General features: G+C 32.4%; 1 protein-coding gene and 1 long non-coding RNA gene across 3 annotated transcripts; one reads left to right on the plus strand and one right to left on the minus strand.

Annotated features, from left to right (window-relative positions):
* Positions 1-826: 826 nt before the first annotated feature.
* Positions 827-10260, minus strand: LOC148626615 (uncharacterized). 2 transcript variants are annotated; one of them, XM_088570753.1, is made up of 4 exons: positions 10119-10260; positions 2441-2612; positions 1255-1341; positions 827-1079 (listed from the first exon to the last, which is right to left on the minus strand). In XM_088570753.1, the coding sequence occupies exons 1-4, from the start codon at positions 10162-10164 to the stop codon at positions 1019-1021; spliced, it is 366 nt and encodes a 121-aa protein (XP_088426879.1). In that variant the 5' UTR covers positions 10165-10260; the 3' UTR covers positions 827-1018. The 2 variants fall into 2 exon arrangements, with proteins under 2 accessions (XP_088426879.1, XP_088426880.1); XM_088570754.1 differs by lacking the exon at positions 10119-10260 and adding an exon at positions 6872-7121.
* A 1697-nt stretch (positions 10261-11957) lies between these two features.
* Positions 11958-16036, plus strand: LOC148626616 (uncharacterized). Its single transcript, XR_015920120.1, has 2 exons — positions 11958-12135; positions 15231-16036. It is a non-coding gene; the product is annotated as an uncharacterized LOC148626616 (long non-coding RNA).
* The last annotated feature ends 1886 nt before the right edge of the window (positions 16037-17922 follow it).

A 17922-nucleotide genomic window follows, 5' to 3' on the forward strand; every position in this document is an offset into this window, starting at 1 on the left:
CACGAGTTTCTAAATTTTATAGTGATGACTTTGATCTTGAAGCAACATAATGTATGAATTCTAATATGCAGGTGCTTAGGGAATGTTGCAACAGATGAAAAAAAAAGTTGACAATACATTATGAGATGTCATCGCTTTTGTCGTATAGTTTGATTATGCGTTTTCTCTTTCCATCGATCTATAAATGTAGGCAAGATAAGAGATAATATTGTTTGCAGTGTCATTAATCTCAAGCTCTAGGTGGATGTGATGTATATGTCCCGAAACTAGGACAATACGTCATCTATAGAGCGAAAACTGAGATAAATGGATCTCGTTAAACGATGTTTAATCTTTTGGATCAAATCAAATATATATATAAAGTCAGCCTCATAGGAGTGAAGAACGCGGAGGACTATTTGTTACTAGTGGAATGCCGATCGTCTGTTGAAAGACACGTTCACAACCCTGGATCCAAATATTTTATCGATAAAAAAATACAACGCTTTGACAACATATGATTTGTAATCGTTTTGTACAATATATGGAAACTCTCTACTAATTATTCCATATTTATATCAAGGTGTTCCGTCTCCTTTGGAGTAACAAAGATGTAAAATAACCGGGGAGCACGGGATTTCGACTGTGTATGGGGCTGAAGTATTAACATACATTTAATAAAAAAAACTGATTTGAAATAAGATGTATCAAGGCATATCTACAAAGCTGTCTTAAAGGCAAATACTAAATATTTGTACGAACTGAATCTTCTACAAATGTTCATTTTAAGTATTTCATAGTATATCTTCTTCAACATGTAACTTCAAGTATAAAATTCTGAGAAAAATGCAGGCTCATGTTTTATTCGCTTAGTGAGGAAACGCAATAATTAAAAGGGAAGTTATTTTAAATAATTAAAAAAAAAAAAGAAAACTGAGATAATATTCAAAGTACACAAATATTTAAAACGTTTCAAGTGTTGAGTGTTCTTTTACAAGATCTTGAAACGCAACCTCAACAAGATGCAGGTAAATACATATCAGTATTTGGGAACTATTGTGTCTTGTGGTGCAGTTCTTGGCTGTACTGTGTTTTCAGTCCTATGAAAAGAAACTCAGAATTAATAAGACAGTCAAAGGTAAAGGCGAAAAAACATAATCCTGATTAAACCTTATAGGTCTTTTTAAGAGACAAGACATTTTTGAACATTGAATATTTACTAAATACTGTGTTGCAGAAAAAATCGTGGAATGACCATATTAAGCTCCAACTTACTTGCAACAGTTTTGACACATTGCTGATACACATCCAATGAACATCACTAAACCGAAGAATCCACCTATTGCTATTCCAACTATTTTACTACAATGGATAATCAAAAATAGAATTATACTTTTGTATTGGATGCCTTTGAAAAACAAAATACATGAATTCAATATGTTCAATTGAGTCCGGATTGTCCATACCTATTTCATGTCTCTGAGTGTTTGTCATTTTGTCATTTGATTTGTATGCTTTTTTTTTTGTGTGTGTGGATGCTTTTGGTTTTGTTTTGTTCGTTAATCATTGATATTTGAAACAAGCTTTAGATAAGGTTACATTTGATCTGACTATATGACTACTATAACATGGGCGATCCTATCCATACCGTTTGTTTCTTATACAGTTTACCATATAATGTACGTGTCAATTAGCAATCGTACTAGCTTGACAAATTAAACACAGTCAACATTACCGTTAATGTTTTTCATGAACTTTGATCGAACCTTTTTTCTTTCGTAAAGAGTATCTGATCATAAAAGGGTTAGTTGATTATGAAATGATATTACTTAAGGGAACTAAGACTTGAGTAAAAAGGAGGATTGTGAAATATAAAATTGGGAAGAACAGAAGCATTGCAGTTCATTCCAAAATAACTGAAACATTTCAAGGTTTAGATACTCATAGACGAAGGGGACTTTAAATGATAAGAGTTAATTTGACCACATTGTGGGCCAGTGATTTATTTCGTAATATATATAATACAAGATGCGTCGAAAGATATATTTGAATCAGCTTTTGAATAAACTAATTACTATTATCTAAAAATTAAAGGTTGCACTCTAATTTTCAACTCCATGAGAATTAATCCTCAAAGTAAACGCTTTGGATTCTTTAAGGAATGTTTTTTTTAGTTTTATTTACGTGCATTATAAAAATTTCTGATATTTCGGACAGACCAATAAATAAAATATTCCTTAGAAGAAGATCACTGTTACTGTTTAAAACGTAAAAACCACATAAATTAAATTTTAACACTCTCGTTAGAATTTGACTAAAATTCTTAATTAGGCAAAATGTAAAAATGCATGTTGTGTACATATAATATGGACAAATTCGCGAATGGATAGGCGGTTAGATGGGCAGACTGACACTATTTTTGGTTTGTATGTAAAATAAAACTACAGTTATTATATCATACCCCACACCTAGCCCAGAAGAAATACTGTTAGTATATTCATTATATTCAACATATCTCATGCATTTATCCGATGAATGGCAGACATATCCGTCAGGGCAACATCCTCCATAAAAATCATTGCAACAAAAGTAGTCAGGTTTGCAGTCAGTTTTTGAATAGCACGATGCAGATACTGTAAATGTACAAACAAATTGAAAATAAATTCAATACGTCTTACGTCGAACGTTGTTTGAAACAAAACTGTTGGATCAAAATTAAAATTCACCAAGAAACAAATAACACAAGCGCATTCTTCCATGGGTGTAAACGATTAAGTATTCTGACCAAAACATGCATGACCGCAAACAATTCTAATTACTGTTTAACAATAAAAGTATCATTACAAGTAAAGCAAAATAGCATAAATCGCAGATGTCATGACGATGTTTGCAAAATTAAAAGAATACAAGAATAAATCAGTAGGAACAACTCAACCAAAATAACCAAAATTAATTCTTGTTGTTATTGCTTTTTATTAAATTTATCGAAGTCAATGGCTTTTTTAAAAGTCCAATCTGTTAATCTATAACTAAGTTTCCCATCTTTTTAAACTTCGGTTTTCCCACATAGAAATAAAACTTCACCCTATCTTTGTCCTTTGTTATGATTAAATTTATTTATTTTTACTTTCAGGCTAGAGTAAATCGCCTCTGTATGGAAATATGAATCGATCGAAAGAGGACTCTCATCAGTTAGTGTTTTCTCTTGTTTTACAGTATCAGGCAAAAATGGCCCTTTTGGTTTAATGTTGTCAGTTTATAAACAAAGTGATACGAGGCTTTGTAGGACTTTGAGCAAAGAGTAATCAAGAGAACCAAGGTTATAGCGGTAATCAAAAGAATGTAATCCAGGGACAAAGACCAGACATGGAAAACAGACATACACAACAAAGAACATAAAGTAACTAAAATCATACATACAAAGTAAAAAAAGTAAATGAGCAATCCGGACTCCACTAAAAACTGGGAGCATGGACCAGGTGCACCGGTAGGGTAAGCGTCCTCTGCTTTTCTAGAAACACCCGCCGAGTTGCTCATAAAAAGTCTAGTCCGGGGTAGACAAACGAGGAAAGGAAAACTATGACCCGTTGAATAAATCTGTTTTCATGGTGCTGATGGATACACCATAACGATCCACGAGTTCATGATGACGACCATAAAACTTCTGTAGTGATGACTTTAAACTTGTAGCAACATAACCCTGTTCCAGAAGCCTATTTGTTAGAGTTCTAGCGCGATATAAAAAGTCTGCGTAGTTTCGGCAAGCTCTGACATAACGTATTAGTTGTGATATGAGCACTCCATACGCAGGAGCTGAAAGGATGTTGCCACAGATCAAAGGAAAGTTGACAATTCAGAATGAAAAGTCATCACGTTTGTCGTAAAGTTTGGTCAATAGTTTTCCTTTACTATCGATTTCTAAGTGTAGGCCAAAATATGAGGCTGGCTTCACAGTGTCTGTAGTATCCTTTATCTAAAGTTCTTTTGGTACTGATTTAATATGCTGAAAGAGTAATCAAGGGAACCAAGATAATAGCGGTAATCAAAAGAATGTAATCCAGGGACAAAGACCAGACATGGAAAACAGACATACACAATAAAGAACATAAAGTAACTAAAATCATACATAAAAAGTAACAAAAGCAAATGAGCAACTCGGACTCCACTAAAAACTGGGAGCATGGACCAGATGCACCGGTAGGGTAAGCGTCCTCTGCTTTTCTACACCCGCCGAGTTGCTCATAAAAAGTCAAGTCCGGGGTAGACAAACGAGGAAAGGAAAACTATGACCCGTTGAATAAATCTGTTTTCATGGTGCTGATGGATACACCATAACGATCCACGAGTTCATGATGACGACCATAAAACTTCTGTAGTGATGATTTTAATCTTGTAGCAACATAACCCTGTTCCAGAAGCCTATTTGTTAGAGTTCTAGCGCGATACAAAAAGTCCGCGTAGTTTTGACAAGCTCTGACATAACGTATGAGTTGTGATATGAGCACTCCATACGCAAGTGATGAAGGGATGTTGCCACAGATGAAAGGAAAGTTGACAATTCAGAATGAAAAATCATTACGTTTGTCGTGAAGTTTGGTCAATAGTTTTCCTTTAAAATCGATCTCTAAGTGTAGGTCACGATGTGAGGCTGACTTAACAGTGTCTGTAGTATCCTTTATCTCAAGGTATTTGGGGTAGATGCGATTTATCAAATCCCCGAAAGTAGGATTGTTTAACAATAATACGTCCTCTATATAGCGGAAACTGAATTTAAAAGATCTAGCTAAATGATGTTCTTTCTTTCGGATCAGATCAGCTATAAAGTCAGCCTCATACGAGAGAGATAGGTCAGCAAGTTAAGGAGCACAATTTGTACCCATTGGAATGCAGATCGTTTGTTGAAAAACGCGTCCCCCACACTGGACAAATATGTTGTCCATAAAAATTTCAAAAATTTGGAAAACATCTTCTGTATATTTGGAAGACTATTTGAGAAATCTCTTATAAGAACTATATATTTGTACCTAGTTGTTCCATTTTTTTTTTTTTAGAAAAACGATATATAATGCTTTTTTTGAGTCAGGAATTTAACTAAGTATGGGAAATATAAGTATAAAGTGTTGAAAATTCATAGGTTTTAATGCTATTATATTCTGATAATAACCTTAGCTTTTTGTTTAACACTTCCTCATTTGTTGTTTAATTTTCCAAATATGATTTATGCATATTGATTTTGGTATATTGCATACGTTTCAAAAAATTGTAAAAAAGTGTCAAATATCATGCCATATAGTATCCGGAACAAATATTTATAAAAATTGATTAGATCATTCCTGCACTTAACTTGAAGATAAATTTAGAGAAATTAAATTATATATATCGGTTATACGGCAGTGTCTAAGTTTGAATATTGCTCACCTTTTTCCTACAAGGTAAACCAGTACTTAAGTTCGCCCATTCGTTTTGAAAATGTTTTCCCGTAGCATTAGCTTGCTCAGACTGATAACATACTTTCAATTTGATGTCATCATATTTGTAGTATTACTAGACAACGCTGTAAGGAATACAGGTCTGGCCCTGGGAATACCTCACTGTAGTTATGTTGTTGCATATGTCTTATATTTTTTTCAATACTATCGTCTATCATTCTGAATACAATTTTGTTAAGGACAAAAAAAATTAGAAATGACTGCCAAACTGTTTAAATTTAAAGTTATAAACACTTTCAGAAGAATTATGACTCCAGTATGAACTTTTACTACTACATGAACATGTTGAAATATATAAAATAACCCACTAAGTTTTTTATCTAGAAAAAACACAATTTTACTTGTAAAATTTCATTTATCATATCAACCTAGCTAATATTACTTATTCTGTTTTATCATTATCTGTTCTCGAAAAAAGATGTTTGAATAAATAATCTTCAAAGCTATTAATTTGTCAGAAGGTAACTAAGCATTGGTACTTGCAAGTGTTGCTACCTGTCGTTGAAATATTTTAAATTATTGTCACAGACGGCTATCTGACGAAATAAATGGATTGTCACTATGAGCTACAAATATGTCTACATATATATTAAATTTAAGATTGTTTCTAAGGTGTTAAACATAGACCCTTGGAAAGACCCCTTACCTGCATAAATAACGAGCATCAAAGCAAGTTATCTATGGTGGTCCAAAAAAGTTATGCATTAGATTATTTATATTGTTTATTCAATGGTTAAAGGAACAATTTGTGACCTTGATTATAGACCATTGCCAATTGTTTTAAATGTGGTACTTTTTAAAGAATTGCGTTCAAAATCAAACTGACAATATAAACACAAGTTACAAATCATCATAGCAAAAATATAGCAACAAATAAAATATAAAACGAAACACAGAAAAGCAAAACAAAACACATAGCGACATTAATCAATAATATATTGGGGCTGTTACAATACTCTTTAATTAGGTTTTCATTTTTTAAATAAAACACAACAGTTAAGAGGTTGTGTCGTAGAGAAATCAAAACAAAAACAAACAAATCAAAATAACGAAAACAAAACAAAGTACAATAAAAAAACGAAAACATGACAAAATCAAACAAACAAACAAACAAACAAACAAACAAACAAAACTTAGCAGAACAAAACAGGAATGAACATGTCCAAACAGAAAAGGAACAAATGACTAGTTTTGTGTGCATTAATATAGTTGATTTAGCCAAACAAAATAATAATAAGAAATGTTCAATCAAGGTAACACAAATTCGAGCAGAAATCAAAAGTATATATTCGAAGTATAAAGACTAGACAGGAACAATAAACAACACAGAACAAAGAACAGGAAATAACCAAAATAACACGTAAAAGAAATTAAAGTAAATGAGCTACCTGGATTCTACTTACATTTGGGAGTATGAATAGGGTGCATCGGTAAGTTTCCTCTGCTTTTTCTAAACACAGACGATAAAATATCATATCCATGATAGACGAAGAGAAAAGGAAAACTATGCCACGGTTAACAAATCAGGGTATCATGATGCTGCTGGAAACACTATTATGATCAACGACAAAACGTCATCTATATAGTGAAAACTGCTTTCAAAAGACCAGGGTAAATAATGTTCGTTCCTTCTTTTGAATAAGATCAGCCATAAAGTACCTCATACGAGTGAAGGATATGTCAGAGAGTTGGTTCCAATTAGAATGCCGACCGTCTGTTGAAGATCACGTTTACCACAATAAACCAATATGTTGTCGATATAAAAATCTAGTCATTTTTACACAATCTTCGGTACATCTAGGAGACGATATAGAATCGTTTTTCACAAATGTGAAGGCTCTTTACCAAGTACTACATATTTATATCTAGGTATTTCGTCTCTTTTGGCGTAACAACGATGTATAATGTTAGAATTTCAACTGTGTATGGGGAATAGTATTACAAAGGGTTAAAGCCATCGTTATTTATGCTTTTATATTCTGATAAAGATAATCTAGCATTATCGGTTTCCAGCAGATTTTACAGGATCAACATTGACATAATACCCCTTCAGGAGTAACAAGTGTCAAGGTTAGACCATTTTTGAAAGCTATAAAGTTATAAAAGTTAAAATTTTTGGAAGAGGTTAAGTGGTACATTTTGCAGATCCAGCTATCAAATTTGTTTGTATTGATTCTGTAAAGGTTTGTGAATCCAACGAGATACATATATCAGGCCCCGTGAATGGTTTTAGTTGTATTTCTGGTTCTTGACAAGTTCATGTATTATAGTGATGACTGCTATATATTTCACAATTACTTGTAGGTTCATCGCAAGAAATGATATATAAGTGATATCACGGTGTTAATACCGCATAAACAGAATGCTCACTGTACCGATGTGAATTGCTGATTGCCCCTCAATTATTATTATTATCTATTAAAAATTTATTTGCGTTACTTTAAGCGTCGTCTGTTCCTGATTTTAAAACCCGACAGCCCCGGGATATTAAAGAACGATGAGTTCTGAAAGGGGTGCGATACGGGGTATGCGATACAGAGTAAATGATAATGGTTGTGATACATACCGACAAAAAGAACCAACATTGGGATATACAAGATACTAAATATGTGATATATGGATGAAGTAAATGAAATATAATTAATTCAATTAATATATTATTTCGTGGAATTTGATAAATTCTGCAAACAGGAAATCGTTTTTTTTCTCTATCCAAACCATTTTTGAGATTCATGATCGATGAACACTAACAGATCAGTCAGCGATCTGTAAAAAAAAACAATGACCAGTTAATATTCAGTACGTGTTCCTGATTGAATCGTACATTTTACCAGTTTGTAGAATGATTTGTTTCGTTGTTTTGTTTAAACAATTAAAATATAAACTTTTAAATAAAGCATTTTACATTTCGTTCCTGTATAAGCTTTTGTAAATAAAATGTAAAAATTGAACTCAATATTGTAGTGTAGACTGAAATTAACAATAATTCAAATTATATAAATTCCAATGAAAAAAAAAATGAAATGAACCGATTATTCAGTCATGTTACTGAATAATGTTTTTATCTTTTTCTCTCTCTCTCGACAAGACATCCATGTCTTTTAATTTTTAATATTAAACCGTCGTTTTGGTAAGGGTATGGCGAGGACTCCCCTTAATTACATTGTTTTGTCTGTTGTATGGCTGGAGGGAAATCTCAATACAACACATCGTGAAAGCAAAATTTGACCTTCTTATGTAAAGAAACGTCTTAAATATCAATACACATTTTTGTCTGGACCCGTGACATCGTGTTACGATCTTTTGGCATTGTTTCTTGATTTTTTCCTGGCTATTGATCAAGTTTAGTGCAGTCGTCGCGCGTAATTCAAATTTTGAAATTCGTATTGTCATTTTGCTTCAACTTAGTGACGCCTGCCACGCCAGAAAAATATTTACAGCTATAAGTTAGTTACCGTCTATCGATGCCACAAACAGCTGTGCAAATCGGTTCAGGGACTGTTTTAAACATCAAATTACGACGACGTAAGAATAAGAACGATCAAAATATATCTTTTTGGAGACAACAAACGAATGAGGTGATTGGCTATGCATCAACTTTTGCAAGTCTAAATATTCTACAGTCTTACGTTGTAAGGAGAACTTTAGAAATGTCTGATATGTCTTATAGGCTAAACTTCCTTATGAATTAGGCCTGGTAATATACATGAACGTATTTAGTTCAGCAAAATTATAAAGAAATCATTTGTATCATATTTGTTTTGGTTGAACAATTAAAACGAGCAAGTTCTTTTCAAACCTGTAACAGTGTATCTTTAAGTGAAATTGCATACACAAGTGGGCATCTGAGACATGAGTTTCAGATATTATATCATGGGTATTGAAACAGATTTTAGTCAACAAAAATATTAAAACAGTAGTTCGAACTAACAACAAATTGAAATCAGTAAGAACGAGTCAAGGTCAAAGAGGTGTACATGCAACTTTAAGAACTATGATTTCGATGTAAGTCATCGTATATCATGGTGAGTTCATAATCACTATAAAGACTTATTTACACAATGTCTCGATGTAAAACTATCTTCTAAAGTATGCATTGATAATTAAAATAACATAGATATCAATGTTGTTTTAAATTAAGAAATAACGTAAATGCGACAAACAAGAAATCTCGTAACAATGTGTATTATATATTATGCTTTTGTTTTTGTTTTTTTTTTTTTTGTTATCTTGTATCTTTGCTTTCATGGTATTCGGTTTTTAGTTTGTTTGTTTGTTTGTTGTTTTTATCAAATTTGTTATCTAAGTAAATGCGCTTTTATAAATATCTTTATTTTTTGGCAAAAAGTCAGTTAACACCACCCGTATTTAATCAATAAAGAACCATTTTTGCCCGAATTAAAAAATTTTGATGAGTACGTTGGATTTATGTATTTAAGGTTTAAAGAATAAACAGAATTCGTGCAACAATTTTCTCACACACTTATTGTCAACTTTTCTTCGATAACTATCCATTTCATCAATCAGTCAACGATCAAGCCTGAAGTAAACCCGTTCAAAGTATGTGATATAGCTTAATTTTGAATTAACAATTATTTCCTAAAGATAACTCCAAATCGTTTATAACTGATTGATCTCATAAATACTCACAACTGGTAAAAGCTATTTGAAATATGATCCATGATAAGACTTCCATTTCTTTTCCTATAAGTTCATCTATGTTTAATTTGAAAATACCTTACAGCCGAAATACGCCCTATAATTATCTAGTCTTCACAAATTTTCGGCAAGTGATCAGTAATCAGACAAAAATCGTTTAAATGGACTACACAATATATTTTTAGACATAATCGATTATCAAGCCCACTAAACAATTGAATATGTTTGGATTTCAATCGTATATGCATTCCTGGGTCTGTGATTTTTATTTACTTATCAAATTGTAGGTACCATCTAACAAGATGTTCCAACGTTTCCTGCTTTTATTTACTATTCCCTATGACACAAGTACAACACCAGAGACAAAAACCAACAACTAGAAGAAGCATAAAAAGGCCAGACTTGATTAATGTAAATATAACTTTTTTTCACTAGATTTTTATCTTCTTACAGTTTATTATTTTTCCTAATTGTCATTGCACTGTTCAAAAGGCATAGTTCAAACGCAAATCAAATTAAAGTGAATTTACCCCATTCAAATTTGTCAATTTATTATATACTTGAATATACATTTTGATTTTATTTATATATTAAGGACTGTCACGGTTATATCAAATCAGATATAAATAAAATACTCAAAGAGAACGGAGACATTAGCAACAATCAACATATAGAAATTAAAAAAAAACACGGCTAAAAACAATACTCGAAGGAATTAGACCTGTTAATGTGATGTCTAGTATCCAAAACAAGTACAGTCGAACTTCACTCGCTCGAACGCAGATGTCTCTAACACTCAGAATTTCTCGGACATGATAAAAAAAATCGAAACTGTTTCCTATATAATCAATAGAAATAACCTTGGATTCCTCGAACTTCGATTTCTCAAACACTCGAACTGACTATTTGGTCCAATTGGTAATAAATCTTAGAGAATAACCCTCACTTACTCAAACGTGTGAGCATTGTGTCAGCTTTGGTAATAAAAGGTGTGAAACACTGGAACACTATCATTAATCCAAATGTCATTTAACATAATTACAGGTTATACTAAGTCCTCACTAATTAAGTAGATTTTACAACTGGTAAAAGTTATTTGAAATATAATCCAAGATAAGACTTCCATTTCTTTTCCTTATTAGTTCATCTTTCATGTTTAATTTGGAAATACCTTATAGTCGAAATACGCCCTATAGTCATACAACATAGGGTTGATTGGCATAATAAAGACTCAAAGAAAATTGCTTGTGGATGAAAACAAATTATTGACCAAGGAACTTGAACTCTGAATGTTTTTTTAAAGCAAACACAGCATTTTTAATGTCCACAAATCAACATAACCTGCCGAAAAAGAATGAAAAATGTCAAAGAACTAATGAAAACTTCATAGAAAGTAAGCAATAAAGTTGAACTCGGACCGACAACGAAAGGAATCCTGAAAATACGACCATCATTTCCCAAACTCCCGATAACACGAACACATTTTAATGGTCCAGTGGATGTCGAGCTACCGAAGTTTGACTGTAGTACAGTTATATCAAAAATAGTCTAATTGATTTTTTTCTGTGTAATTAAACAAAATTATTATCTTTTATTTCTTTTAGAAATTTTAATTTTTTATAAGTCTTATAGGCTGTTACGACGACAACTACATATTATTTTTTTCCTTTGTGTATAAGTTAAGTGCATATAAATCAATTTATTATATAACATAAAAGAAAGTTGTTTAAACACCTTTTTCTGACATTGATTTTACATGTAAGGTTATCAAACAGTTCCTTAACTTACCAACAATTTATGAACAAAAATCAATGGGGGAAGCCAAACAAGTTCTACTCACAGTACGCTAAGATGAGAAACGAAATTGTTGTTTACTTCAGGGCCACATTTCATTCATATTTTGGCTACTGTGATCTTGTTACGCGTTGGCTGACTGATTTGTATTTATGTGTAGTAAAAGAATGGTTTTTTACACGTCAGTATTGTACCCATAGAGCCTGCAGTTGAGGTTGGTATATTATATGAACACACGAAGGAAGATATCGCGCGAGACTAGTGTGATATTCATTTTTGAGAGTGGTGATCTAGCATACCACCCACAACTGTAGCAGAATGCGTTACATTATACTGAATTTCATTAAATGCGTGTTTAGATAATTACAATGAACGATTTGGTTCAAACTGTTAAAACAATTTTACGCCTCTTTTCACACTTATTGTGGCTTCTTTGTGCCATTATTAATCAAAATTACTGATAATTTCTTCATCGACATTTTGTTTTTAATTTTTGACAAATTACATGTATCGTCTGATGTTTTTGTTTCAGAGCTTGTTCTAACTACGCAGACTTTTTGTATCGCGCTAGTCTTCTTACAATTAGGCCTCTGGAACAGAGTTATGTTGAGCTACAAGATTGACGTCATCACTACAGAAGTTTTATGGTTCATATTTTCTTTACCTCTTTCGTCCACCCGGGACTTGACTTTTTATGAGCAACTCGGCGGGTGTGTCTAGAAAAGCAGAGGACGCTTATCTTACCAGTGCACCTGTACTATGCATTTTAAGTGGAATGCGAGTTACTCAATCACTTATATTACTTTGTTTGTATTATTTTTGTTTTTTTTTTTATGTTCTTTGTTGTGTGTGTCTATTTTCCATGTCTGGTCATATGTCCCTGAATTACATTTTATTGTTGTCCGGAATCTAGGTTCCTTTGATTACTCTTTGAAAAATCATAAGTTTTAATGTTGTTGTATTCTAGTAATAATCTTGAATTGAGGATTTTCTGAAGATCTTTGGAATTTTGTAGGATCCACATTGAATTAATACCACAGCGGTAGTAACAAGTGTTCTGTGTAGCGCTGCTTGTTTGGATTCTTGTTATTTACAATCATCGTCTTTTGTAGAGAGACTAAAAGATGACAGCACAGTTTTATAATTTTTCACTATCTCTTCCTTGTAGAGTATGGTAGCACTATAATTTTTATAATTGCTATTATTTTCTACGTCTACTGTGATAATAAACATTAGATGTAATACGTTTTGCTGACAAAAACAATGTTGTATTGGACTTTGTCTGCTTGTACGACAACATATTTACATGTATGTATAATTGACAATGTTTTTGCTACATCAGGATCTTTGAAAACTGATGTAGGTTTTACACTCATTGACCTAATTACAAATTAGTTTTAAAGGTACAATTCGAATTTTTGGAGCGTGGTTCACGGTATTTTGGACATTTAGAAAGGAACTTACGGGGAGATTCCCTTTCGATAATGTTTAAATATCCCGCAATGACGTGACCGGAGATGCCATATTTAAATGGAGAGTTTTTGCAAGGATAACTTTGAAGTCCGCATTCTCAAAGTCCTGCATTAGGTTTTTATAATTGAAAAATTTGGATTGAATAGATGAAATATAGTAATATGAAATAATTGAAATTGATCTGTCTTCGAAATACACAAACATAATTTCGATATGCAAGGAGTAACCTCTCATCAGCAGCATTAAAATCAAATATGTAGGAAAATATCATAGTGTAGTTTGATTATAGCAGGGGAAAACAGTTCTAGCTTTGACAAAAACAAATTGAACTTAATTGTTATGGTACATAAAATAGTTAAGTACCCAAAAGTAAAGTTACCTTTCACTGTGATCAGCAGTTTCCATGTAAACAGGTAAAATAATAAATAAAATTGTTTGCTATAGTCATATCGGAAAAATACAAATTTTGTTTTAACTCTCACAAGACAAAGTGATATTAAAACTTCAGATTTGACATAAAAACTTATTTAAGTGATTGATCACCAAAACATCTAGCAAAAGTAAAAAAAAAACATAAAAAACAGAGACAACAGACTATTAGCTTGATTTTAGTGCTTAAAAGATTTCGATCTATATCATTCTGAATCTGACGGAAAACGTAATATGCGCTAGTTAGACTTAGCTATTTATTAGATCATTACGTTAGTAAGTTCAGATATGTTAACTAATGAAAAGCAATCATGCAGAAAGCATCTTCTTTATGCGGTATTTTTTCATTGCATTGGAATTATTCGTATATATAGAGTTATCTTTGGCAAAAAAATATTACTAGAATAGGTATATTAAAAGATACATCTGTGAGGCAAATGCATGATGCTGTATTTTCCTTGTAAAGGTAAAGAATGAGGGGACAAAGCTTATAGTACAATGTACGAAAAATATTTCAAGAATGATGACTGTATTGACCACGCACAAAATGTAACTAAGACAAAAAAATAATGTGTACTTAGATGCTCGTTTTATATTGTTCAGTCATATTTTGATCATCTCAACAATTAATAATGTTCATTAAAAACTTAATTTGTCTAACTAAACAATGTGTTGTTGTAGACATTCTGAAAACCTTAAACCATAGTTAGTGTTGACTTTGACATAAAATATCTAATTCAACATTTTTGCATCGAAGTGGACAAAATATAGCTACATAAAATGTTTTAGATAGAACCATATTGTCTACCTTAACGTAACAAACTGTTGACGTTTACATTTTTTTGTCTAAATCAACCTAAAAACCGTTTACGTATACATTGTATGACAAACTCGACCAGGAAAGTGTTGACATGACCAATTATTGTCTAATTAAACAAAATAATTGTTTAGGTCGACAGTGAAGGCTGGCGCAACATTTTGATGGTTGCGGTAGACAATATGTATTTCTCATAGACAGATCAGACATTTCTTGAGACACATAGTGTCTGTATCAGTCATGAAATGACCGAATTACCATATCAGTCATTATTTTTGTCTAGCAGTGAGAGTAACCTTTAGAACTAAAATTCTACCGGAAACCAAATAAATGTAATCCAGGGATAAGCTGAGACAAGGAAAACAGACACATACACAACAAAGAACATGAAACAACTAAAGCAACACGTAAAAAGAAACAGAAGTAAATGGGCAACTCGGACTCCACTAAAAAACTTGGAGCATAAACCAGGGGCACCGGTATGGTAAGCGTCCTCTGCTTTTCTAGAAACACCCCCAGTGTTGCTCATAGTCCAGGGTAGAATGAAGGGGGGAACTATGACACGATGAACAAATCGGTTCTCATTTCAGTTTAGTTTATGGGTGAATATCAACGCATCGAAAGAATATGGACTTTCTGAAGTACAGTGACTGAAACCGCTTTATTTCAAATTCAGGAATGGATAATGTACCGTAGCATTTATTTCATGAACACTGACAAACACTTATCGTCTAGGAAGTTTGACATTGCATGTGGCAATGAGCTACGTGATTACACAAACGGCGATTGTGAATTTCCTGAGCTTGACGCAGAAAAAAAAATACAAAGAGATTTTATAACACACACATATATACCATTCCTATTAATATTGCGTATTCGGGTATGCTGTACATGTGTCTCAAGGAGTAACTTACGTATCATCAGCGGCATCAGAATAAAACTGCATTCACAGTCTCAGTGTTTTAGCGGGTTTTTTTTATTTTATATTACTGAGAATGTTGATGAGTAGTCTAAGATATAAATCGAACAGAATTTATCTGAATCACGTAAAAAAACAATGTCTGCTGAAAAAATGTGGATTTAGATTATGTCGCTTTTTATGTTCAATACTTACATTTTAGTTCTTTACTGTGTTATGCAAGTGGAATATAGGGGTGTACATACAACTCTAGCCAAAGAGAGAGAGAGAGTCCACTCGAACTATTGTGAGAATATGTTTAGTGTTAGATTTTCGGTTATGGTACATGTATATTAACATGAACTATAGGCAGACTGCCTTTTATTTGTACAAGAAAATACAAGATTTTTAAATATTGGTTTACATTGCTAAATACCTAAGAAAGCTGTATAAAATTGTTATATACTTGTATTATATGTTAATAAATAAGTAATTTCATATTGGCCCTGTTATAGGTTTGAGGTCTATCACATTGGTCACTATTTTATCTTGCAAATGGCATCTATACTTATCTTGTTTGTATTATTTAACCGCTCTACTAACCCTCCCAAGCACAATCCACCACACTTCAAAACCACGATAACTTTATTGTTGATCTTATCGGGAATGACATGATCAAATATGAATAATGAATTGCCATAATACTTCTTGGTGATTTTAATGGCTGAGTGTGCTGTGAAAAACGGTTTTATCAAGACAATAATATTAAAGCTGCATTAGCTGTCAAATTCGTAAATTTTTTTTCTGTTGAAATATACCTTAACTTTGAATTATTTCTACTAATTCGTACTTTTCCTGTATAATTTCATTTGATATCCACACATAAAATGCATTAAAATACATGAAATGGTTGTCTATATATTCATTTTCTTGCAAGACAAAATATCGACTTAGATAACTTCGTATGCATGTGACTTCTGGTGACATAAATCCGCGCATGTACTGTAAGGGTCGCTTCTTTAGTAACAAATCTGGTTGCAAAGCAAAAGTAAGGAAGACCGACGGACTCAAGCCGTAAAAGAAAAAAGTTCGAATATAACGCAAGGATCCCTTTGAAATTTACGTATTGTGATATAATGTGGCTCAATTATGGTCATTATTCATTTGTAAACTAATGAAGGAAGAGATGAAATGAAATGAAAACAAAACACGTGCTTACCTGTGTATCCCTTATTGTTCTTTTTTTTATCATGGTTAAAGTATTTTTAATTCACGTGTATGTCCTGTCGGCAATCTTCGGGAGTAGTGGCGAAAAATAATTCGATCAGAGCTATCGATCTTTTCTGATAAAAAAACGTTTTTCTCACAATATTCTGTAGGTATTATCGACATTGGCTGCTTCAATTGCAATACTACAAACTTATTTCATTGAATCAGCGAAATTCAGTAGAATCAAAACTGAACAAATTTGACAGCTAATGCAGCTTTAATCAATCATGTGACAGTTATATAGCTATCAGTGCGTTCGTCAAAGAATAGTTTTAAGGTCAAAAGATAATTGATACAAGGCAGTACCACTGATACGTGTATTGGAAACCAACTAAGAATTCTATATAAATTGCAGCATTTGCAGGTCTGACTTTATTCAGGACGTGTAGCCCTTCATAAACTACGCCTTGACCTTGACCATTGATCTCAGGGTCAAATGATTAATTGATTTTAAAAGCCATTTTTTGCCTGGGTCATAACTTTTTTTTATCTTTTGACACAGGCATAGGCTTGTCATATTTGGTATGTCGATAGATCATATTAAGATGATCTGTCGCATACCAAAGTTGGTAACCTTTGACCATTGACCTCAAGGTCAGATAACTGATTTTTAAGCCAATTTCTTGTCCGGACAATATCCTTTTAGTTTTGCATACTTGGTATGTCAATAGATCATATGAAGATAATATGTTGCATACTTAAGTTGTTGACCTTTGACCTTGACCATTGACCTCAATGTCAAATAATTGATTGTTTAAGCCAATTTCTTGTCCGGGTCATAACTTTTTTTCACATAGTCTTGTGATTTGGTATGCAAGTAGATCATATTATGTGGGCACTGTACTAAATTTGGTGACTTTGACCTTTGACCTCAAGGTCAAATAATAGAATTATAAGACAAATTCTTGTTCGGCTCATAATTTTTCGTTTTTTTTACAAGGGCTTTTGTTATTTGGTAAGTAGGTAAATGTAACAAAGTTGGTTGTCTCCGACCTCATGGTTGAAAAATTTATTTTTTAAAGCCAATTTCTTGCCTGTGCTTTAACTTTTTCATCTTTTGACATAGGTCTTTGGTGTCTAGTTTTAGATTATATCATGTAAGGATAATGTGTCGC

Source organism: Perna viridis, chromosome 2, assembly GCF_037379345.1.
Source record: "Perna viridis isolate PV_CMFRI_1.1 ecotype Kerala chromosome 2, ASM3737934v1, whole genome shotgun sequence".
NCBI lineage: Eukaryota > Metazoa > Mollusca > Bivalvia > Mytilida > Mytilidae > Perna > Perna viridis.

Coding starts and splice junctions, on each gene's coding strand:
- LOC148626615 (XM_088570753.1), bottom strand. CDS start 10,164: ATGGAAGTCTTATCATGGATCATATTTCAAATAGCTTTTACCAGTT. Junction 2,613..10,118: donor TCAAATAGCTTTTACCAGTT/GTGAGTATTTAT, acceptor GTACATTTACAG/TATCTGCATCGTGCTATTCA. Junction 1,342..2,440: donor TCTTCTGGGCTAGGTGTGGG/GTATGATATAAT, acceptor TATCCATTGTAG/TAAAATAGTTGGAATAGCAA.